General features: G+C 56.2%; 1 protein-coding gene across 1 annotated transcript; it reads left to right on the forward strand.

Moving 5' to 3' along the window:
* Nucleotides 1–845: 845 nt before the first annotated feature.
* Nucleotides 846–22795, forward strand: LMNA (lamin A/C). The gene is made up of 12 exons (XM_052796761.1): nucleotides 846–1303; nucleotides 16814–16970; nucleotides 17153–17278; nucleotides 17405–17575; nucleotides 17679–17804; nucleotides 17896–18116; nucleotides 18206–18410; nucleotides 18552–18659; nucleotides 18849–18968; nucleotides 19055–19153; nucleotides 20451–20708; nucleotides 21337–22795. Exons 1-12 carry the CDS (start codon nucleotides 954–956, stop codon nucleotides 21367–21369), a joined length of 1974 nt encoding a protein of 657 aa, XP_052652721.1. The 5' UTR covers nucleotides 846–953; the 3' UTR covers nucleotides 21370–22795.
* Nucleotides 22796–22986: the final 191 nt, after the last annotated feature.

Below are 22986 nucleotides of genomic sequence, written 5' to 3' on the forward strand. Positions count from 1 at the left end.
GGCTGAGCGCTGGTGGGACTGGAAATGGCTGGCATTGGGAGGTGGGAGAATGGGAAACACCTGGTGCAGGAATCTGGGGCAGGGGAAACTGGATTCAACTGGTGCTCAAACTTGGGGGAGTTACAAACCGAGCACAGCTGGCATAGAAAATTGGGAGAAAGGACAAAACCGGGCACAGAGGGTACTGGGGAGAGCTAGGAGATGGGGATGGCCAGTGCTGAAAGAACTGAGCAAATCTAGTGCTGGGGAAACTGGGGGTGGGTGGCTGTCCTCTGGTGCCCCAGGGCTCTATGTCTGTGGTGCCTCAGGGTTGTGGGGTCCCCTAGGCAACGGTGTTTTGGGTGACCTGGGAGTCTGTGTTTGGGTCCCTCAAGCCCAGAGTCTGGGGTGCTCCAGGGTCCTGTGCAGCCTGGGCCTCCTGCATTCAGGGTATGCCAGGACCCCCCAGCACCCTGGGGTCAGCTGCTGAGATGCCACCTGCCCTGTCCTGTGGGGTAGCGATGTCTCGGGGGTGCCCAACCCCGGGGGTGCCTGGCAGCAACCCATTGCTGCAGCCCCTCTCAGGCTGCGCTTTACCTTTGCCTAGTCCCCCCAAGCTGAAAACCAGCCCCTGCTGGGGGAATTGCACTAGAAAAGGGGGTGGGTGGGGTGTTTGCAGGGGGGTCACCCTGGGCTGCTCGCCCCAGAGCGGCCCTCCCAAGGCCCCTTTTCCCAGGGATGCTTTGCCAGCCTTTCCCAGGCAAAGGCCTTGACTGATGCAAGTGGGTTGTCTCCACCCAGGTTTCGGATAACTCCACCCACCTCCTCCTCGCAGCTCCTCCTCCCAGTGCACAGCCCAGCTGGGATATAAGCAAGTCACTCAGACAACCAGGAGCAGCTGAGACAGCTGGGTGGGTGGTGTGGGACGCCGAGCTGTGACCTGTGCCGTGTCCTTTGCCTTGACGCCAGACCCCATGGCGACGCCTTCACAGAAGAGGAGCACCCGCAGCGGGACTTCGGGGACCCCCTTGTCCCCAACCCGCATCACTCGCTTGCAGGAGAAGGAGGACCTGCAGGAGCTCAACGACCGCTTGGCCGTCTACATCGACAAGGTGCGCTCGCTGGAGCTGGAGAACGCTGGTTTGCGGCTCCGCATCACCGAATCGGAGGAGGTGGTGAGCCGTGAGGTCTCCGGCATCAAGGCTGCCTATGAGTCAGAGCTGGCAGATGCCCGCAAGACCTTGGATTCGGTGGCCAAGGAGAGAGCTCGGCTGCAGCTGGAGCTCAGCAAAGTCCGGGAGGAGCACAAGGAGCTGAAAGCCCGGTGAGTGCCCTGGGGACGGGGGGGGGGGACTGTGCCGGGACGGTCACTGTCGTCATGCTTGGCAGGGAGCCGGGAGGGAGGAAGGAGCGACCTGGAGGACGCAGGGAGAGGGGAAACCCGTGACCCGGCTGGGGCAGGAGTGTCCGTGGCAGGGACCGAGAGAGGAGGGAAGCTCTCCCAGCATTCCTGCTCTCCCTCCAAGCGCCATCTTTGGCCGGGATGCCCTTGGAGAGGGGATTTGGGAGCAGAGTTGCGAAAGCTCAGGGCCGGGGCTGAGCAGACATGCCCTGGGCTCCTGGGGAGGGTCTGTGCGACATGGGGTGCGAGTGCCGGGCTGGCGGCCCCTCCGCCTTCGTCATCCTGGAGCTATTCCTAAACGCGCTCCAGTGCGGACCGGGAAGCAATGCCAGCCAGCTGGCTCTGTCCTGCCCACAGATCTTGTCTGCTCGTCCTATTTTCCTCTGCTGTCTTTGGCACAAGTTAAAGAACCTGCTCGGGTTTTGTTTGCCTTAACCCTCCCTGTGCCAAGCTGTCCCTGCTCTGCGGGGTCCCCTGCTTTGGGGCAAGCAATGCTCCAGCAATGCCTGTATCCCTTTCCCATCAGCTGGCTCTGGGTGATGTGCTCCAGGTCTGCTTTGAGGCTCAAATCCCTCCAGCCCCTTCCCATCAGGTTTATGTCTTTCCCTTCCTGACATCAGAAATGCCTACCTTGTTGCCACCTCCCTGCTGCTGTTGGGTGCCTCTGCCCTCCCCTCCTCAGGACTGTGGCAAATGTCCAGCACAGGTCCCCTGAGGATGTGGATCCCTCCATGGGGCTCCCTAGCCGGTGTCATGCTGCTGGCCAGGCAGAGACCGGCCACTGGGCTTCACCGGGGCTCTGCCAGCCCGTGCGGCACTGGGACCACAGCCCTGTCATGCTCAGCTCCCTGAGTCCCGTTCCACGGAAGGAGTGAGCGGGTCCCTTTCCGTCATCAGCTTTGGCTTGGGGCAGGATCCGGGCTGGGCAGTGGCAGGATAACCCCCTCTTCCTTCATTTGATCTTTTACCTCTTACTCTGGACGCCTCGTTTTGAGTCTGTACCAAATGAGGCTAAAATTAACTTCCTCAGAAGATGCCATAAATATTCTACCTACTGGGAAGGGAGTGAATGTGCAGCCTTTTACAGCTGTCTTTGAAAGCTGTGTGGTGTTTTATATTTAGCTTTCTATTTCCCGTGCGCTGCTGTGGCTCTGTCCCTAGATAAGGCGGTTTTGCTCGTCCTGCTCGCTGCAAGGTGGATCCCTGCTCACCAGATCCCAAGGATCTGGGAGCTGGTGAGACGAGGAGCTGAGCTGTCTAAAGGCTTTTGCTGCCTTATGCAAACCCAGAACTATCTTGGCCACAATCTTTCGAGGGTTGGAAAAAATGCCCGGCCTGCAGCCGTCCCTGGCTGAGAGCTGCATACTCAGCCTGGATCTGGCTGTGCTGCAGAGTGTCCCTGCAAAAAGATGGGTTTTTTTCTGCGACGGGCTGTGCTCCTGGAGCTTGCTGTGCTCGTTCCCTAATGCTGACAGATCGCCCCGAAAAAGCTCTTTGACTCAAGGGGATTCCCAAAGAGCAGCTCTCTCGGTTTGGAGGCAGGTTTCAGACCACCGTTTTCAGAGAACGGGCGGCGAGTGCAGTTTCTGAAGGAGAGAGGTGTTTCAATGTGTTGAGTCGTCTCTGAGTCACCACTGGTGAGATGGAAGAGCGGCTCTGCTGGGGGAAGCCGGTGCTATTCACTCCTGTCTCTGGCATGCCCTGGCTTCCTTGGGCAGTGGCGTCGGGGCCGCTTTCCAACCTCCGAAATCCTTGCAAAGGGGCAGCAGCTCATCTTGTGTCCTGGGGACCTCCTCAGTGTGGCAGAGCTGCTCAGAGAGGGGCAGAAATCAGCTGCCAAACTGCAATGTTGTTCCTAGGGCTCAGTTTGGCTGGGGTACCCCGAATCTTTCAGGCACAGGGGTATGGGTCAGCCACGGGCCTGACCCTTCGGATGGGTCGGAGCTGTTCACGGGGTCAGGAAGGACACATGTGCAGCTCTCGTGGCAGGGCAGGCGGTGCGGGTGTTGCTCTGCTCTTTGCTATCTGGCTCGGCAGGGAGGTACTGGTCCTGCCGGCTCTGCTGCCCAACCTGAGCCCCTGGGTCAGCACCTTGTCCCGGGCAGTTTTGCTGACCTCGGTGCAGTGACACTTTGGCTAATAAATAACTCAGCAGCCCTCTACTCCTCTCGCTCTCCCTGTCAGCCCCAGGGGAAGCGCCGGGTATCTCCTGCGGGGCAGGCAGCTCTGCGGCCATGTTATCAGCACCCACAGCATGGCCGCTGCCCACAGCCAGGGTTGTCTTGCCTGCACAGAAGGGAGGGTGGGGGGCTGGGGGTGTTGGGGCATGGCACAGCTGGTTGCAGCACAGTCCCTGGCACTGGTGGAGTCAGTGGGTGCTGGGCCTGCTCTGGGAGGAAGAGGAGCTGGGTGCTCTATCTGGGGTGGGGGAAGAGGTGCTGGCTGGAGAGGGACAGGGTGTGCAAATAGGAGACCAGTCTCACCAGCTACCAACGCACTGGTGCAAAAGCTTCATGGATGGAGGAGGGTCTGGCCAGCCTGGGGCAGAGCTGGGTCAAGGTGCAGGCAGCTGCCTGCGCTTTGTCTCCCACCACCCCTCTATTCCTGGCCGGCTGCTCTTCCCTTCGGGCTGGATCCTTCCCGCTGCCCCTTCAGCTGCTCTTGATGCCGCTCCAGGAGGGGTTCCCCAAAGCACCCACCCTGGCTCCTGGCACCAGGGGACCCTCATCCCTGGGCAGCCTGGCGCTGGCCCTATGCCACACCGTGTCCCCAGCCCCTGGGCTTCCCCGTCAGCTCCCCAGCTCTGTGTGGCCACTGGCTATGCCAGAGCCATATTTGTGGCAAAGCAGAGGGTGTGGCAAGGGTGGCTGGTGATTCAGGGGTGCTGGCAGCGGCTGGCATCGTCCCCTCCTGGACCGTGGGGGAGAGCCAGGACCTGCCTGAAATGCCCCGTCCCAGGTGTCCCTGACCTGTGGTCCCCAAGGAGGGGCGAGTTTTGGAGGGGCACAGGCTCCAGCACAGCACCGGGCTGCTGCGGAGAGACGCTCTGCATCCTGGTCCTGCCCATCGCCCCCTCTCCATGAGCTGGCTCCTGACTCACAGGGTGAAAACAGGAGTCCCAGCCCTTGCCTTTCTCCACTGAGGATCCACCTCATCCCAGATTGTCGAGGCGGAGGTGTTTGTCAGTGCAAGCCCCAGGCTGGGGGCACAGGGGTGTATGGATACAGCCCTTGGGCACCTCCATCCCCAAGAAAGGAGCCCCGGGGAGGTGTGGGGGGTTCCCAGTGCCCCGCTCCCATGGGCAAGGGGTGGCTGTGCTGTGGCTGGCTCCCTCCTCCAAAACAGGAACCAGACCTTTGTTAGCAGTGCATCTGATGAGCGATGGCTTCCTGAATTGCAGCCCCTAACCTGATTAAGCCAGTGCCTTGGCAGTGCCTCTTCCTCCCTGGGCCCAAATCTCATCCCTGGCCCTAATGAGGAAAAATCTTCTGTTTTCCAACAGTCGTTGCAGTGGCGGGGGAGGGAAGCTCGTCCAAGGGCAGAGCAAAGGAGGCAGCAGCGAGGGTGCCAGCTTCCCCATACTAGGTAGATTTTGCCCTGTGCTGGGTTCAGCGATATTTTCCAGGAAGTAGCAGGTAAATGGGACCCGTTTACTGGAAAAAAGAAAGAAAAAATAAAAAGAAGAGGGGGAAAAAAAAACAACAACTCCTTGCTGCAGGGCTGGGCGCTGCCTCTGTGCCGCCTTCAGCAGCAATGTGCTTGTGCTGGAACATTTTGCGTGGGGGAGAAACCTCAGGCTCCTGGGCTGTTTCCCCCCCTCTGTCTTGTAGAAATTCTGCCAGGGAAGGAACGGTTTGGCTCGGAGGAGGCTTTGCCCTTTTGGAGCAAACAAAGAACAGCTTGTGCAGCTGGGTGATGCTCTGGGGGAGCAGGCGACACAGAGCTGGGGCTGGTCTGGGACCCCCAATGCCCCTCTGGGACCCTCTTAAATACCCACCCCTGAGTCTCCAGTGCTCTGGACAGATTTATTTTCCCCTGACATTGACACCCGGCATCTCGGGATGGCTGGGCATGCCTGCCTTCCCCACGTGCTGCAAGCTAAAAGGCTCTGTGGCAAAAGCCCTGTTGCTTCAAGGCTGAGGTTTTCATTAGCCCCTGGCTATTTCTAGGCAGGAATATTTCTTGCCTGTGCAAACATCCAGCTCCCGAAGCAGGACGATCTCAGGCGGAGGAAGGTTCCAGCACTTTTTTTTTGTGGCTCTGCTCTCATCGCTGGCTGCATTCACTGGCATCTTCCAGACATTACTGTTACCCCATCCTGCTGCAGGGCTGGGCTGTCCCCTTGTTGTGTGGTGTGTTCCCAGGGATGAGGGGAACGAGAAGAAATCCCATTGCCCTAAACATTTTTTTATTACAATAGGATCCCCCTGGCAGATTAAAGGACCTTAACCTCAGAGTTGGGGGATTAAAGAGAAGCAATTGCAAAGGGAAACGGGGCTGGTTTTGGTGTGGGAATGCATCCATCCCCTGTACAGCACCTAGCGCAGCATGTCCCAGCCTGCCCTGGCCACGCTTGCTGCCACAAGTGTTTTTTCAGCCTCGTGCGTGTCACTTCAGTTGTCTGAATCCCATTAACGCTTAAACTTCGGAGCCCGGCAAAAGTGAGAGCCTTTCCCGGCACGGTGCTCAGTAGAGGCATGCGACGAGGGTGGCGTGGCTGGGGTGGGGCTCCTTATTTTGCTAAATTCGTGCCCTTTGGGAGCAGCAGTTTCCTTCCCTGCTGCTGGCAGCTGGGATAGGAGGAAGCCACTGGAGCTCTCCCTCTGGTCCTGGCCAAAACTAGGGCTGGCATGGAGGAGTCCCTGGAGAAGCATCAGCCCAGTGGGTTTGGGATGGGCTGCCCCAGGGTAGAGCTGGGAATGGCCTCCTGCTGTCCTGCCACCAACTACATTACCCATTTCCCTGTCCTGCTGTCTCTCTGAGACGGTTTGCTAAGCCTGTTCCTCCGTGACTGGCTCAGCACGTTCCCAAAAAGCCGAGGCTGGTGCCACATGAAACCCATATCTGTCCACAGCTGCTGTCAGTGACCCGCAGCCCCTCTCCAGGGTGTCGGGGCTGGGTGCCCACCTGCCTCCACTCCCTTCCCCTTCCTGCTGAGGGTTGAATAGTCCCAATGTGAAGCTGAACAACTGCAAGGGGCTGGCACGGTGCAGTGGCAGCTGCAGCCCCGTGCACCAGCCCCTAGTGCAGAGACTGCTGTGCTACAGCCTGGCTCTCAGCCATCCTAGAGAAACCCCATTTTGGTATGTGAAGAGCATCGCAGCGTGTCCGTGAGCCCCACGGTGTGATCTGGGGCTGTAGGTATTAAGGAGAGCTGAAAGGTGTGGAAGTTGGTTAATGAAGTGCATTAAACCAAGCCCACAGAGATGCCACAAAACCAAACTGGAGTTAGGACACCTCTGTTCCTGAGCCATGCTGAGTCAGCATCACCTGTTGTCGATTGTAAACCAATTTCCTTTCCATGATGAAGGTGAAGGCACCTGTAGCTGGGGTTATCCTCCAAGCTGTAGCTAGCCACGATGCTTTATTGCTGCCTTCCCACGTTTAGAGCCAGGAGGTGCGATAGCAATAGGGACAGAGTTCCCCAGCAGCCCAGGGAGCATGCACAGTGAATGCCCCACTGCCTGTACTTTACCCTGCTTAATTATGGGGTTGCACCATCACAGGTATTGGTGCCATGTCTCTGCAAAGAGGCGATGCAGCCAGGGTTAGGAGCAAACAACAGCTTTTCTGAAGCTCTTGAATTTTTCCATTGGGGCTGTGAGTGGCTCAGAAGCAGCTCTGTTGGAGAGTGTTTCTGATAGCAGAGGTCTCTCAACCCTCTTGGACAAAAGCCACCTCCAGCTACTTGCTTTGGCTCACTGCTTTCAGCATCCATGTCGTCCTGCCATCCAGCTTGGTGCCTCCAGCCCCGGCTGAGGAAAGGTGTCTCCCTGCTGCAGTGCTCGGCTGGCAGCTGAGCTCCATAGTGCCAATTTGTTGGGGTTTTATTTAATAATGGTTTAGGGACACACTTTCTCCATTAAAGCCCCAGCTCTGAGTTGTGTGAGCCCAAAAAAAAGTCCAAGCTCTTGACATGGATGTGTAACGTGCAGGCTTCAGAGGGGTAGGACCCCAAAAGAGACTTGGCCTTAGTTCTCATGGGCACCTGGCTGTTTTCCACCACTGGGGATGGCCAGTTGCCCCACTGCAGCTCCCAGTCCCCACTGGGAAGAGCCACTTGTCCTCCTCTCCTTGCAATACGGTGGCCGAGCAGAGCTCTGGGCTTGCCAGTGGCTTTGGGGAGGGCTCTGGATCCAGCCCTGGCTGCACTCACAGAGCTTTTGCAGCCCAGTGGTGAAGCAGGATGTGAATGGTGGCGATAAAACCTCTGTGCCACTCTCCATGTTTTTTTTAACACCTGTCCCCCTCCGTGGGGACATGGAGGGAGGTTGCAGTGGGGCAGAAGGAGGATTGGAGACCTGAACCGAAGCACGAGCAGGGAGATGAGTCATGCTTAGCTGCATGTCTTTGGGCTGGAGCAGGGTGCGGCTGGCGCGGGACCATGCTTCGCTGCGTCCTCAGCAGGCACCCGCCACTCCGCAGTCACGCTCACCTGCCCCTTCCTTCCTGGCCTGATGGGTGCTTGTGGATAACCCGCTCCCCAGCAGCATCTGTGGGGTGCAAGGATGCCACCCCACAGGGCACTGTGCTGCGCTCGCTCCCCCAGTCATCTCCCCACAGCCCTGTGGGCACTAGCAGAAATTAGGGCAAGTTTTGCAAAGCTCAGCCTTCATGCCATGGGCTTTAGGGGGGAAGCAGTGTGCTGGGGAGAGCAGATTTGCTTCTTGACATCATGCTTTTGCAGGGTGGGTTGCACCCAGAGCCCCCACTTGCAGGGCAGAGACACAAACCTGCAGCATGTGTGTCCCAACTAGCAAGAGGCGCTGATTTTTGCAGCCTAGCCTTGGCTCTGTCATTCCAGTGCAAAAAGCTGCCAGACGGGGGCTTTCCCTGTGGGGAGTGCTGTGCGGGCACGTGGGGCTGAGCAAGAGGGAGATAGTGGGGAGACTGAAGCCTCTTGCAGTGGCCCCGTTTGCAGGGTGATTCTGTGCAAGCAGCAATTGTAGCTAAACTGCACTGTCTAGGGATGCCACGTCTGCAGTCCTCTCTGGTGGGGAAGTGGTTATTTCCTGCGCACGTGCCAAACAGGCCTGGGCTTCATCCTGGCACGGTGCACGCTGGCAGGGAAAGCGGGCAGAGGTGTGCTGGGAGCATCTGCTGCACTGGCTGCGTATGGCAGAGCACAGCTTAATGCCGGCACTCATCTTCACCGCTGCTCGTCCATGTGCCAAGCTGCCTTTTCCCAATGGCATCGCATTGATACCCATCCCAGCAGCCGCCCTGACAGAGGCGATGCAGCCGGGAGCTCGCAATGCCGGCAGTGACTCAGGCCAATAGGCGAAGTGAGCAAACAAGGCGGCTCCAGTGCAACCCGCACCAACCTCGCTGCCACTGCTTGCAAACAAACCTTGTGGCAATGTAAACACCTCGCCTGCCTTTATCTGTGCCCTTGGAGCAGGGATAGCAAACCCTTTTGTTCCCAGGAAGATGGGTGGCAGCTGGATCTAACAATCCCCCACTTTGTTTCCTAAGCAAATTTTGCTGGCTGGAAGATTTGTGTACCCAGTTTTATGGAAAATGGGGTGAGCTGCTGCTGCTGGAGAGGAAAAAGGAGACCTTGAGCTTGTTCCCTGTTTTGCCTCTCTCGAGTCCTTTCCACCTTGTCCCATCTCGCCCAGGCACCCTGTTCCCAGCTCTGGATCAGTGCAATGCAGCAGGCACTGGCTGGGGTGCAGCTTTCTCCCCGCAGCATAGCCGGGACAGCAATGCCCCCATAAGCAGAGCAACCTCCTCATTGCTTTCCATCACTGCACTTAGGGGCTGCAAAGCTTTGCATTCAGAGATGCTGTTGGACCACACGTGTGTGCAGAGGGAAAGGAGCCAACCGCCACATTTACATGGTGGCAATGCGTTTCCTTGCTCCTGGGGCTGGGATTTGCATCCCTGCTCCTTCTCTGCTGCCCCAAGTCCTGGCCGCATCACCAGGTCCCAGCGAAACATGAGCTTACGGCTGTTTTCCCCCCCTGCTCCAATGTTCCTGGTCCCAAAGACGTGATTAATATGAGTGACTCAGCTCACTGTTTTTAACTACATTTGTAAGGCCTCCCTGCACTGTGTCAAATCCCCCAGGGAAACACTGGGAATCTGCACTTTGTCTTCATCCTTTAAGGTGGTGATTTATAGGCTTTGCATTTCTCATTCATCAAAAGAAGGCTGTATTAAAGTAAATCTAATGATTTGGGATTTCTACGGAGGTGCAACACTAGGAGTCATTTTAGGTGAAAAAGAAATTACATACAAAACTTTCCCAATAAGTTTGAACCCAGTTATTGCAAGAACTGGAATTTGCTGTGACAGGGTAAGATAGTCAAGACTGAGCAAAATCCCTTAAATTTCATTCAGTCCAAATTATATTAAAGATACAAAACTGCGCTTGTCACCATCCTGAATGTTCACAGTATTGCAACGAATACTTTGAAATTCCTTGTTCTCTTCCCAAAGGCAGAAGTATGCACAATGCAGGCTTAAGCTTTAAACAGGCTTTTATATGATATACAACACTACAAAGTGTTAGTAAATTCTGGATTGTAAAAACAAGCTTTCTTCTTGTGCTTTTTCTACTCAAACCTTGTCCTCAGAAGATGGAAAGTGAACAACGTGGAAGGTGTTGTATTCACATATTTGAGCTATGTCTAAAAAAAATTTCTTTCTACCACAATTCTAGTCTTTTTTTAGAGAGTTCCTTTCCCCTGATGAAGGACATTATTGCTATAATCTATATTTAAGATGGTTTAAGTCCAGGCCATCAAGTGTCTTTTAGATAACCTGATTAAAAATTCTGTGGGAGGCCAGCAAAAGGCAAGCTGGCATGTTCATAATATATTGGTTTGGGTCGTGCTGAGCTTGGGCTGGCGAGTGGGGATTGATCAGTGTTTGATCGTGGTTTTCCAAGCAGTTGAGATGTTCAGGTTTTTAAAGTCTTTGGTGATTTTTTTCAATGGAAAATGCAGTTTTTGCAAGCAAGAAACCAGCCCTCCCTCTGGAAACCCCAGGATCAGCCAATCGCCTCAGGACCTACATAGACAAAAACATTGGCCAAGTTTTTTCCTGTGCATCATGCAGACAAATTGCCGAGCTCTGCAATAGCAGCTCTGGGGACAAACCTGGGGCTGGACCAGTTTTGCTAAATCAAGTTTCAACTGGTGGCACTTTGCATGTAATCCCAGCCTGGAGGTCTGGGTCTCTGCTTGTTCCAAGTAACCCAGGGTTTTTGTAGCAAAGGGAATCCATAGGGAAATTCTGCCCTCAGTTTGCTCGCTTGTCCCCGAGGGTCAGCCACAAGCGGTGCCTGGGTCTGCACACTCCTGGCACTGGTGGCTTCCAGCAGCCGATGCTCGCTTGCTCTTTCCCAGCTCTTTGCATCCTCTTTGCATCTGTCTCCTATGGCTTGCTGCACCCTGGAGAAGTTAAAGGCAGCTGTGAAAGAAGGTGTCACAGGCAGCAAGGCAGCGGCAGACCCGGTGGGAAGTTGTTATGCCTGCTCCACGCTGGGGCACGCTTCTGTGAAGAATAAATCCTGCCCCTTGTCTATGCAGACACATAGATTTATGCATAATGCAAACTTCACCTGGGGCCCCCAAAAGCACAGCATGGGCAGCGGAAGGCCAAGTCCTGTCTGTTCCCTCACCGACTCCCACATGGGAGGCGGCAAAACCCCCTTTTCCAGCTATAAAAGCCCTCTGGTAATACCATCTGCCCTTCAAAACCACAGAGCCCTCCTGTTACTAGGGGGGACTCAGCTCAAACAGCAACATCACTTGGTGACTTGGGATTTCCATTTCGAGCTGCTGGTGAAGGCTGGGATGAGTCACCAGCACTGGCGTGACAGCCCAGGATGGGGAGCGAGTGACTCTGGGGCTCCCCAGCCAGCATGGGCTGCATGAGGCTTTTTAATATACTATTTATTCTCCGAAATCATGTTTCTGGCTTTTAAAGTAGCGAGGAGGGCCATCGGTCCATGCCGTGGTCTCGTGCATCGATTTGTTGCAGTGCTGATAAAGCCCAATTGCTTTTCCCCATCCCGAGAGGCGAGGCTGCGGGGAGACCGTGCGTGGGTGCCGGGCGTTTGCTCTGGCATATCCAGTGAAAGGAGAAAAGCTCCTTAAAGGCTTCTTGGGGAGTATTTGTAGCTGATTCCTGGAGGTATCAGCTGTGGTTGGGTCCAGTTGTGCTGGACTTGGTATGCACCTGCAACTCCCAGCAAGGCTCCTGGTGATGGGGTTTGTGGAGGGACAGGAATGGCTAAGATTTTGGGAACCCCAGACTGAAGGGTCTGTTTGCATCCCTGTGAAATGCTCTTTTCTGGTTCTCAACGAAGCAGCGGGTTTTGGTTCATTTTTAGGATGCAAGAAAAGGCCAGATCCCAATTCCAGGAGGGGGAAGCCCAGCTCTTAGGAGATGCCAGCAAGGTGTTCTCTCTCCACTGGGGCCATGCAGAGCTGAGCAAGCACCCTCAGCCCCAGGGACAAGCGTGCCAGGAGCATGCCAGGAGTGTGCAGCATGGCCGGCACCAGCCCTGACACTGGGAAGGGTCTTGGCGCAGCCAGCGTTGGAGGGTGGGGGCTGTTTCCGTGCATCCTTGAACACAGCCAGCACTGGCATCCCTTGGCTGCCATTTGGCAGGGGTTTTGGTGCCTAACAGGATGCTGGCTCTGTGCAGATGTTGTCCTTGCTATACATCGAGCTGGCTATTTACAGCTCCCCTGCTAGGAGACCAGCTTATGTTTATCCTGGTGATTTGGCCAAAGCACAGCGGCACAGATGAGTCAGGAGCTGGGAGAAGCTGCTTTGCCATATTCCCATTGCCCCACTGCAGAGGTCTTTCCCAAGACCGCCTTTCCTCATGCTGTCCCTGCTGCTTCCCCTGTGGGGCCCTCGTCCCTGGGATGGGGGGGGCGATCGCTGGGACCGATCCCTGGTGCTGGAAGCAGTGCAGTGCAAAGCAGCAAGCCCACGGTGGAGCAGAGCAGGTTTTCTGGGTCCTCCCAGCAATCAGATCCATCACAAACCTCCTTGGGCACATGATACCTCTCTTACCTCAGTTTCCCAAGCTGTAAATATGTCGTAAAGTCTTTTCTGGGGTAACATTTCCCCAGTCTTGTGGCAGGGTTGCAGGGGAGCAGGCTGGCATGTCGCTTTGGCTCCCTGGCAGCAAGGTGAGAAAGAAACCCGTGGTCCCTGGGGATTTGCAGACATGCAAAAAGATTTATAGATGGGGCGTGAGCCTGTGAGCTCCCCTGACTTAGCACCTTGTCTGGGCTGGGGCGGCTGCCATTTGGAGGCGGGGAAGGAGGGGAATGCCTGTTTCTCCACTGGCTCATCCCACCCTGTTGATCCCTTCCAGTGTGCGAAGCTCTGCTGAACGGCAGCCGCTCCGCCCACAGGAGCAGCCTCGTGCTTCAGAAATGGCTGGTGGTGATTAGTAGTAGGGTGAAACCAAAGGGTGTTTCCTAAAATGCATCTAGTGGGCTTTGGCTTCTCGGAGAGGGTTGGCACCTTTCCGTCAGCCCGGCGGGTTGCGTGCCCAAAGCTGCTCGCCTCCCATGAGCTCCAATGGCTCTGGCCTGTCTCAGCTTTTCCAGAGGGAGAGCCCAGATCTGTCAGGTTTCTGGGCTGGGATTGTGAGGCAGGGTGAAGGGGAGCAATAGCAGATCCTGGGCGCTGCTCTGCAGGGCTGTCCCTGAGCCTTCTGCAGGGACTGGCCGCCCCAAGGGTCTTCAGCCCTGGCCCTTTTGGAAGCCATCGCGTCAGCTTTGCAGGCTCATTTCTGTGTCTGTGCTGAGTACAGTCAAAGCAGGTCCAACTTTCCGTTAACATTTGGATTTTCTGGCAGCTCAGCTGCAATTTTCTTTTTTTTTTTTTCCCTCCTTCCTGCTTTTAAAAGCTAAAAATAAAACATCTTGAGGCCCCTTTTCCCTCCATCTTTTCTCTTGAGACATTTGTTTCTTGAGGATTTGATGCCTCTGTTGTGTTTTCTCCTCTTGGCTCCGATAAATGCTTATTTTTACACCCAACTCTCCTAGCACAGGGGATCAAATCCTGCGGGACACTAAGCCCATGTCCCCTGGCTGCAGGCATGCATCCCTTCAGGGTGGATCTCTGCTTCCCTTTCAGCTGGCAGACGATTTGGGATCTTTTAGGCTCTAGCAGGCAGGATGGGAAGACCAGTGAAACCTTCTGGGGAGGAGGAGGAAGGTCCCTGTTCATTCCCTTGCCAAGGGAAGTGGGAGCGATGCAGCTGCCATGAAAGTTTTTATTTTTAGCCCAGTGCCAGCTGGAGCCTGGGAGGCTGCAGGGGAAATAAAAGCAGGACCCAACAGGAGGCGAGGGGAAAACCCAAACCTTGGCTGGGCTGGAACATGGATGGCAAGGGCTTGCATGGATCGGTGGACACAGGGGTCCCCAGCGTGGGAGAGGACTTGTGTGCATGCTGAAATCTCGTCTGGAGGCTGCCGCGTTCGGGGTCAGGGCTGTGTTTTGAAGGAACATGGAAGGGAGATGCTCAGATCCCAGAAAGCCATGTCACGCAGACCTCCAGACTTGCCAGAGGAAAGGAAAGGAGAGGACAGGATTCATCTCACCCCTCTCCTCCTGCAAAACTGCTCCCAAACTCAGCCCTGCAGCTGCTGTCGGGGAGCTGCAGCCCAGCTGGTGAGCTCCAAGCTCCCATCTCTGCTTCTCCCCAGTGTTACCCAGAGCTGAGCACGGGGGGCTTTTAAGGAAAATGGATTTGTCCTCGAGTCTTCTGGGATTTACCATGGGGTTTTCTAGGCAACAATGCGTTTTGCCCTGAGCCCTGGATCCCTCCAGTCCCTGGAGAGGGCGAATCTGTCACCACTGCAGAGACACAAGTGTAAGCATCTAGTCTCAGCATTTTCCTCTCTGTATTTCACTTATAAATGGTACTAAAGAGTCGGAGGCTTCAGGATGTGCCTTGCGCTGCACGTGCCACAAGCCCCATCTCAAAGAGCCAGTGACGCCCAGCTGCACCCAAGTCTCTGCAGCCGCCATGGTGAGCAAAGAGCTAGAGAAGCAAAACACCAAGGGCAAGCTCTTCCCAGAATTAAGCGGTGGTTAACTTGATCAAGGACAGCAGGATTAAACCCTACCAGCAGTGCCGGGGTGGCCAGGCTGGCTGCAAGGGCAAGCCACTGCCAGATGGGAAAACTCAGCCTCAACTGTTGCTTGCAATGAGCCGACGAGGCTCCGGATCTGCTCCCAGATGGCATTTTTGTCCTATGAGTCACTGGCATGAAAGGAGTGGATTGCACGGGAAGGACCCGCTGGCATGGCAGCACTCCTCGGGCAGCCGGCTATGGCAAGCGGGATGGCGGTTCCCTGCAAAAGGGGGCTAATTGAGTACGGCAGGGCCTCACGTGATATGAATATCTCGGAACAACTTCTCCGTGCTGGCTCAGGAAGCAGAAAGAAATCCAGGAAAATCTGCTGTTGGCCAAGCAAGGAGCTTCCCACATATGTGCAAGTCTGGGAACGCCAGCCCCTGCTTGTCCTGGGGTCCCGGTCCCTGTGGGCAGGAGGAGAAGAGTCGAACTACCTCCTCAGCGTCTCGCTGTTGACGTTCACCATCCTGTCCCGGGGTCGGATCCTGCAGCTGGGGCAGGCTGAGTGCTGTCTGTGCCGCGAGCCCCTCCCTGATATTTTTTTTACCCATGATCTAATGGCGCGGGTGTGTGCTCACCGCCCCAGGAATGTGCACCACGCGCCGGCATGCAGCCAGTGCTCGCCCACGGCCGAGGGGGCACCACAGCCAGCACTGTTCGCCGGGCACGTGCTGCCTCCGCGAGTCCTACACCCGATTTTGAGGGAGGTGGGTTGACAATCTCTGTCATGAGCCGACAGTGCAAGCCACCCCAGTGCTGACAGCTACTGGGTGCCACAGAAAGAGCATCAGGTCTTTTCTTTTTATAGGGCCTACCAAAATAGTGTCAGGTTGCGTTTTGGTGCGTTAGTCTTGATCAAATTCCCTAGGCAAACAGCGATGTGTCTCGGGTCTGCTGCCTGTAAGACATGGCCTTGACCTGCTGTCAGAGGGCTTAAAAAGCAAGTGGGGAAATGGAGGTGCAGGACAGCGCAGGGACTCTGAGGTTGCAGAGCAGTGCTGGAGGCATCACGCCATGCTGCACTGTGCCATACCATGCTGCACCATGTCACACCACGCCGCACTGTGCTGCACCATGTCACGCCACGCTGTTCTGTGCCATGCCATGCTGCACTGTGCCACACCGTGCTGCACTGTGTCACACCACGCCATGCTGTGCCATGCCACGCTCTACCAGGTCACACCACGCCACCCTGTGCCACGCCATGCTGTACCATGCCACACCACGCTGCCCTGTGCCACACTATGCTGTACCGTGTCACACCATGCCACTCTGTGCCATGCCACACTGTACCATGCCGCACCGTACCATGCCACACCGTGCTGTGCTGTGCCATGCCACGCTGTACCATGTCACACCACGCCGCCCTGTGCCATGCCACCCTGTACCATGCCACACCACACCGCCCTGTGCTATGCCATGCTGTACCATGCCACACCACACCATGCTGCACCGTGTCACACCACGCCGCCCTGTGCCATGGCATGGTGCACTGTGCCACACCACACCATGGTGCACTGTGTCACAACACACCGCCCTGTGCCATTCCACACTGCACCATGTCACACCACACTGTGCTGCGCTGTGCCATGCCATGTTGCACCGTGTCACACCACACCACCCTGTGCCATGCCATGCTGTACCATGTCACAGCATGCCGTGCTGTGCCATGCCATGCTGCACCGTGCCACACCATGCTGCACCGTGCCACACCATGCCGTGCTGTGCCATGCCATGCTGTACGTCACACCACGCTGCGCTGTATCCACACTGACCTCTAGTGGGTGCAGCAGGGCCGTGGGTGTGCGTATTGTACACGGGCATTACAGCCCTGAGACACCTCCTGCTCACCCAGTTTTTTCCCAGCCCTTTCTGCTTTCCAGTATCCAGACTGGTGCTGGTCACGCCGGGTGGCTGGGACCTGCCGATCCCATTGGCAGGTGGGCGTTAGGTACAATCCTGCACCTCTTTTGGGGGTGATCAGAGGGGTTCAGACGTGATGCTCTGTGTGCTTGGGCTGAGGGTGCCAGGTGCAATGCGTGGTTTCTCCCTGCTGTCCTGCTCACCTGTGCCATCCGGTGCCTTGCAGGAATGCCAAGAAGGAAGGGGACCTGCTGACCGCCCAGGCTCGCCTCAAGGACGTGGAGGCTTTGCTCAACTCCAAGGAAGCTGCACTCTCCACAGCCCTGGGCGAGAAGAGGAATCTGGAGTCTGAAGTGCGGGACCTGAGGGCACAGGTGGCCAAGGTGAGTGGTGGCAGCCCTGTCCCCAACTGCCCCACAGACCCCCCCTGTCCCCCACCTGCCTGGGGGCTGCCAGCTCCCCACTGTGCCAGGGTACTGGGTGGTGGGTCCCTGGCCAGCGCTGGGTGCTGTGCCTGGACAGTCCCCAGGAGCCCGCCATGATGGTCCTTCTCAATTCCTTGCAGCTGGAAAGTGCCTTGAGTGAAGCCAAGAAGCAGCTGCAGGATGAGATGCTGCGCCGTGTGGACGCGGAGAACCGGCTGCAAACACTGAAGGAAGAGCTTGAATTCCAGAAAAACATTTATAGCGAGGTGAGGCGCAATGTGCCGCTGCGATGCCGGGCTCACGTGGGATAATGATGCCCCCTGTGTGTTGTGTCCCCATTTCCAAGCCGATCCCACCCCATGGTGACACTGTGTCCCCTGACCTGTCCCCAGGAGCTGCGGGAAACCAAGCGCCGCCACGAGACCCGGCTGGTGGAGATCGACAACGGGCGGCAGCGGGAGTTTGAGAGCAAACTCTCCGAAGCCTTGCAAGAGTTGCGGAGCCAGCATGAAGCCCAGATCAGGCTTTACAAGGAGGAACTGGAGAAGACCTATGGGGCGAAGGTGAGCAACACCCACACACAGCCATCCTCTTCCCACCCTGCCCTGTGGAGTGCCGGTGGGCAGAGGGTGCTGGGGATGCTAACCCACCCATTTTGTCCTTCAGCTGGAGAATGCCAAGCAATCGGCTGAGAGGAACAGCAACATGGTGGGTGCTGCCCACGAGGAGCTGCAGCAAACCCGCATCCGCATCGACAACCTCTCCTCTGAAGTCAGCCAGCTGCAGAAGCAGGTGAGTCAGGACCAAGGGATCCCTCTGGATGTCCCCGCCCTGGGGATGGCCCCAGGTGGAATAGCCACTCTCACCTTCCCTCCCCACACAGTTGGCTGCCAAGGAGGCGAAGCTGCACGATTTGGAGGATATTCTGGCCAGGGAACGCGAGACCAACCGGCGCCTGCTCTCCGACAAGGAGCGGGAGATGGCTGAGATGCGGGCACGCATGCAGCAGCAGCTGGATGAATACCAGGAGCTGCTGGACATCAAGCTGGCTCTGGACATGGAGATCAATGCCTACCGCAAACTGCTGGAGGGCGAGGAGGAGCGGTGAGCACAGGGCGCTGTACCCGGTGGGCTGTGCAGGTCCCAGCCCTCGTGTCCTCACCGGTTCCATCTCACCTTCTCCTCCTGCCCAGGCTGAGGCTGTCCCCCAGCCCTTCCTCCCACAAAGGTGCATCCCGTAGCCACTTGTCCACCCCGGGCTCCTCCAAGAAGAGGAAGCTGGAGGACAGCGAGAGTCGGACCAGCTTCTCCCACCATGCCCGGACAAGCGGCCGCGTCGGCGTGGAGGAGGTGGACTTGGAAGGCAGATTTGTCCGTCTCAGGAACAAGTCTAATGAGGTGTGTTTGCCTTCAGGGATGATCCCTGAGATCCCTGGGGGTGTAGTTCAGCCCCACTTCACCCCATGGGCAGGAGGGGAACTGGGACAAGCTGGGGAGGAACCAGGGGATCTCAGGGTTGCTGCTCTCTCTCTCTTGCAGGACCAGGCGATGGGGAACTGGCAGATCAAGCGGCAGAATGGAGATGATCCCCCCATCACCTACCGCTTCCCCCCAAAGTTCACCCTGAAGGCTGGCCAGGTGGTCACGGTGAGTCACTGCCTGGTGAAGGATCCACCTGAGATCCCAAACCCACCCGGGCCGTTGGTGATGCCGAGCGGTTGGAGCCAGGGTGCATGCTCCTTGGCGCTTGGCTTTTTTAGGGGGACAGACCCACATCCCCAGGATCAGGGCTCTGCAGACCTGAGATGTTGCTTTTCTCTGTGCTTTTCTCCCTAGATCTGGGCCTCAGGGGCTGGAGCAACCCATAGCCCCCCCAGCAACGTGGTGTGGAAAGCCCAGAGCAGCTGGGGGTCTGGGGACAGCCTGCGCACTGCCCTGATCAACTCCAACGGGGAGGTGAGAGCCCAATGGCAGCACCAGGTTGGGGCACAGGGGGGTCAGTAGACATCGAACCCCTCCAACTCCTTTCCTGTCCCCCACAGGAGGTGGCCATGCGGAAACTGGTCCGCACTGTGATCATCAACGATGAAGATGAGGATGAGGACGATGATGAAGTTAACATCCACCACCGCCATCACCATGTGAGTACCGCACTGGGGAAGGCACTGGTCCCAGGTGTTCTGTCGCAGGGATGCTGGGGGAGCTCAGGTCTGGTCCCAGTCAGGGTGGGAGGCAGCTCAGCATCACACAGGATCAGGCCTTACGGGAGAAGGCAGTTGGGAGGCTGTTGTGGAAACAACCCCATGGGAGAAGCCAATAGACCTCTGGCACCTGGAGAAGATGACTGCTTGCAAAAAAAACTCTAGAGACCTTGCTGGAAGTCATCTCCAACCCTGAGCAACCTTGACCAGCCACAAAAAGGGCTGGAGGAGCTGGGAGGGAGGCTGAGCTGGTACCTCACATTGCTTGGAGGTGGAGGACAGGATGGTGGGAAGTTGATGGACGACACTTCTCCATGGCAGCTGCTCCATCCTCTTTGCTTTGCGAGGGCACTGGAACAAATCCAGAGGTGACTTTGTCCTTCCTCTCAACCCATCACTCCCCTGACGGAGCTGAAATATGCACCAGGAAGAGCAGCGGGCAGAGAGCAGGCAGTGTGCCAGCAGCAGAGCTGCAGCCACTTCTCCCCATATCAAACATTCCTGGCTGCAGCCCAGGAGCCCCCGCCAGCCCGTCCCGCAGGGAGAGATCTGTCTTGCACATGAGGTGCCCGCAGGAATCATACATGGAGAGATGCCATCACCACCACACTGTGCCTCAGCACTGGCAAAAAATCTTCTGGATGCTGCTCCCCAGGGCTCTGTGTGACAGGAGCAGGATGGGGCGTCCATCATCTGCTTTCCTTTGAGTTCTCCGGATCTGAAGAGCCATGCCGAGATGGCTATCGATTATCCTTGGTCAGAGGAGCCAAGCTCCTACGGGCCACTGCTGCCCATTTGTCTGGGGACTGAATCCTTTCCAAGAGTGGATTTCCCATTGGAAAGCAGTGAGCCTGCACTCTCCCAGGCAGCGAGGAAGAGGATGCTCTTAGACAAGCACAAGAGGAGCACAGTTAAGATGTCTCCTGTGTGCTGAGAGCCCAGGGTGCAAGGACAGGGCAGCAGGGACAGTTCACCCACCCACAGTGTGCCAGCCCCAGTAATTTGGGATTATAAATATAACAACAACAACGACAACAACAACAATAGTAATAATAATTTATTATTTTTAAACCACATGGTGGAGAGGATAGGTGGAGTGCAGACCCTGTTTGAAGACTAACTTGAAGAGCCCTCCTGGATCACACCCGTGCTGCCGCAGTCCTCAGGGCAGGGTGCTCAAGGCAGAAGATGCTCGGGCGAGCACTCAGGTTGTTTTGTCTGTTCCCCCCCCATCTAGGGTAGCTGCAGTGGCTCTGGGGACCCCGGGGAATACAACCTCCGCTCGCGCACAGTGGTCTGTGGGACGTGCGGTCAGCCAGCCGAGAAGTCAGGCAACCAGAACACCGGTATCAACACCGTGTCCTCGGGCTCGTCCACTTCCAGCATGACTGTCACCCGCAGCTACCGCAGCATTGGTGACTCTGGCAGCATCGGCCTTGGGGACAGCCTGGTGACCAGGAGCTACCTCCTGGGGAGCTCCAGCCCCCGTAGGCAGGTTAGTGCCATTTCCAGACCCCGGGTCCAGGCTGTCCCTGTGCTACTGGGTCTCCATCCTGTCCCTGCATCATCCTTTCTCAACAAGGCAGCGCTGTGGGGGTCCCTTCCCCTCCTTCCTCTCCTCCTATCTGCTTTTTCTCTTGCCCCGGGCACCTTTGGGCTTGCACAAGCCTCTTTGTAAGGGGATTGTGGAGGCTGAGAGGGATTGGAAAAGGATGTGGCTGTAGTGTCTCCCCATGCCATCCCATGCTCAGCCCCCTTGGCAGCCCCGGAGCATCCTTCATCCTCCACAGCTCTCGTTCCACCACTGCCGAGCGTTATTCATGCTGGTAACGAATATTTCAGCACTTGAATATTAATACCCTCAATATTAGTCAATATTATTACCTTCATATATTACTGCCAATTCTCAAACTTCTGACTTCGGCACTATAACTACCCCAGCCAAGGGGTATTTATTATACCCCAAGGGCCAGGGTGGACGAGAGCCAGGGGAGCACACAGTCCAGGCAGTGTGGCCATCCAGAGGGTCCCACTTGGACATTGCTGCCTCCTTCGCAGCCAGAGCAAACAGATAGTAACACTGGGGTTTTTTTAATTTTCTTCTTTTTCTTTCTTCCTCCCAGGCTCAGGCTGTGCAAAACTGCAGCATCATGTAACTCCGTGGCACCATTCCTGTGTTTCCTGGCCGTCTCGAGCTAGTTTTTTCCCTAAGCAAATTTTTTTTTCCTTTAAAAAAACAATATCAAAAACCAAGGTTGGGTTTTTTGTTTTCTATAGCAGGAATTTTATATATATATATATATATTAAAAATGCTAACAGATGCTTTGATTTTTTTTGTAAAGAAAAAATCTATTTCTATAAAAAAAACCAAACAAAAAAAAGCTTTTCAGCTTCAAAATTTTTTTAAAACTTCAGCCAAAGACACCAAGGAATTATGTTTACTGAACAGCCATGCGGGAAGAGATTGTAGTTTAATAGCTCTTTAGATTATATCATTTTTGCCAAAGCTTTTTATATAGGATTGGGAGAAGCAAAGCCATCCCCGTCAGAGCTGTGTGCTCCTGCGTGCGTTGGGCGGATCCGCAGAGGTGCTGGGACAGAGGCTGAGCTGAGAGCCCCGATGCTGTTGCAGATCATCCTGACTGTGCCGGTGGGCACACGCTCTGGAGGGTTGCTGTCTCAACCCTTCGCAACCCCCTTTTTTTTTTTTTATCTGAACCCAAAATTCCCTTTTCTTTCTTTTTTTTTTTTCCCCCATTTTTTTATTTCACTGCAGTGCTGGCACGGGTTGCTCCTGGCACCTTGCGGGCGATGCCCCACGTCTCTCTGCAGTCATGCGGGCATTACCCCCCTTCCCAGCCCCTTGCCTGTGTGCACTTCCATCGCTCCACGTACTGTATTTCCCATCCAAGGCACCTCTTGTCCTTTGGGTTTTCTTTTTTTTTTAAGCAGCCGAGTTGTGCCTTAGCCAAGGTGGGGGCCGCTCCGGAGCAGGGCTGGGAGCCCCGCAGGACCCCGCACGGCATCGAGGGTAGATGGAGTAGGGAAAGTGAAAACCCACTGGAGCTGCATCCCGGGACCAGATGGATTTAGCAGATGGGGGTGATGGACCTCGCTCCCGTGGGCTTGGATCCAGTGGGACCTCCTCTTTGGGAGCTGCTGCATCCAGTGGGGTTCACCCCTGTTTTTTTCGGCTCTTCTCCGGTGGCTGGAGCTCAGGAACCCATTTCAGGGCAGGATGAGGCCAAGGATGCTTAGTCCAAGACAGGGCTGGTTTGCCAGGAAGGCACTGAGGAAGGCTTTTTGTTTGAGTGAGGGGGATTTTGGGATCCAGCACGGGCAGCTCCCCTCTCTACAAGGGTCCATCCAGCCACTGATGGAGATTTCAGCTTTTTGCCTTGATTGGGGAATGCCTGCAGCACCCCCTGCCTCAAGTGCATCCTGGGGGCAGGATCAGGTTCCCAGCACAAGCCCCCCACTCCAGCAGGATCTAGTGAGACCGCGTATGTATCTGGGCTTGCAAAGCTTCTGTATTACTGCCTGTATTTCCTTCCAGAATCAATACAGCCGAACCGTTCCCACCCTGTGTGCTGTCATCATTGCTGTCCTGGAGGGGATTGGTGGGGCACTTTGGTGCACCCCAGCCTGGCACTCGCTTTTGGCCCAGGGAGGGGATCTCTTTTAGCCCCGCAGCCAGGGCTGGGGCTCAGCACCCTACCATGGATAGGAGGAAAGCAGGGTGGCCCTGTGCACCCAGACTCACCCAGAGGGG

Source organism: Harpia harpyja, chromosome 9 (assembly GCF_026419915.1).
Source record: "Harpia harpyja isolate bHarHar1 chromosome 9, bHarHar1 primary haplotype, whole genome shotgun sequence".
In the NCBI taxonomy this organism is placed as follows: Eukaryota; Metazoa; Chordata; class Aves; order Accipitriformes; family Accipitridae; genus Harpia; species Harpia harpyja.

Excerpts from the sequence above, each read along its gene's own strand:
- LMNA (XM_052796761.1), top strand. The coding sequence starts at position 954 with ATGGCGACGCCTTCACAGAAGAGGAGCACCCGCAGCGGGACTTCGGGG. Across the intron at positions 1,304-16,813 it reads CACAAGGAGCTGAAAGCCCG|GAATGCCAAGAAGGAAGGGG; the intron begins GTGAGTGCCCTG and ends GGTGCCTTGCAG. Across the intron at positions 17,279-17,404 it reads AGAAAAACATTTATAGCGAG|GAGCTGCGGGAAACCAAGCG; the intron begins GTGAGGCGCAAT and ends ACCTGTCCCCAG.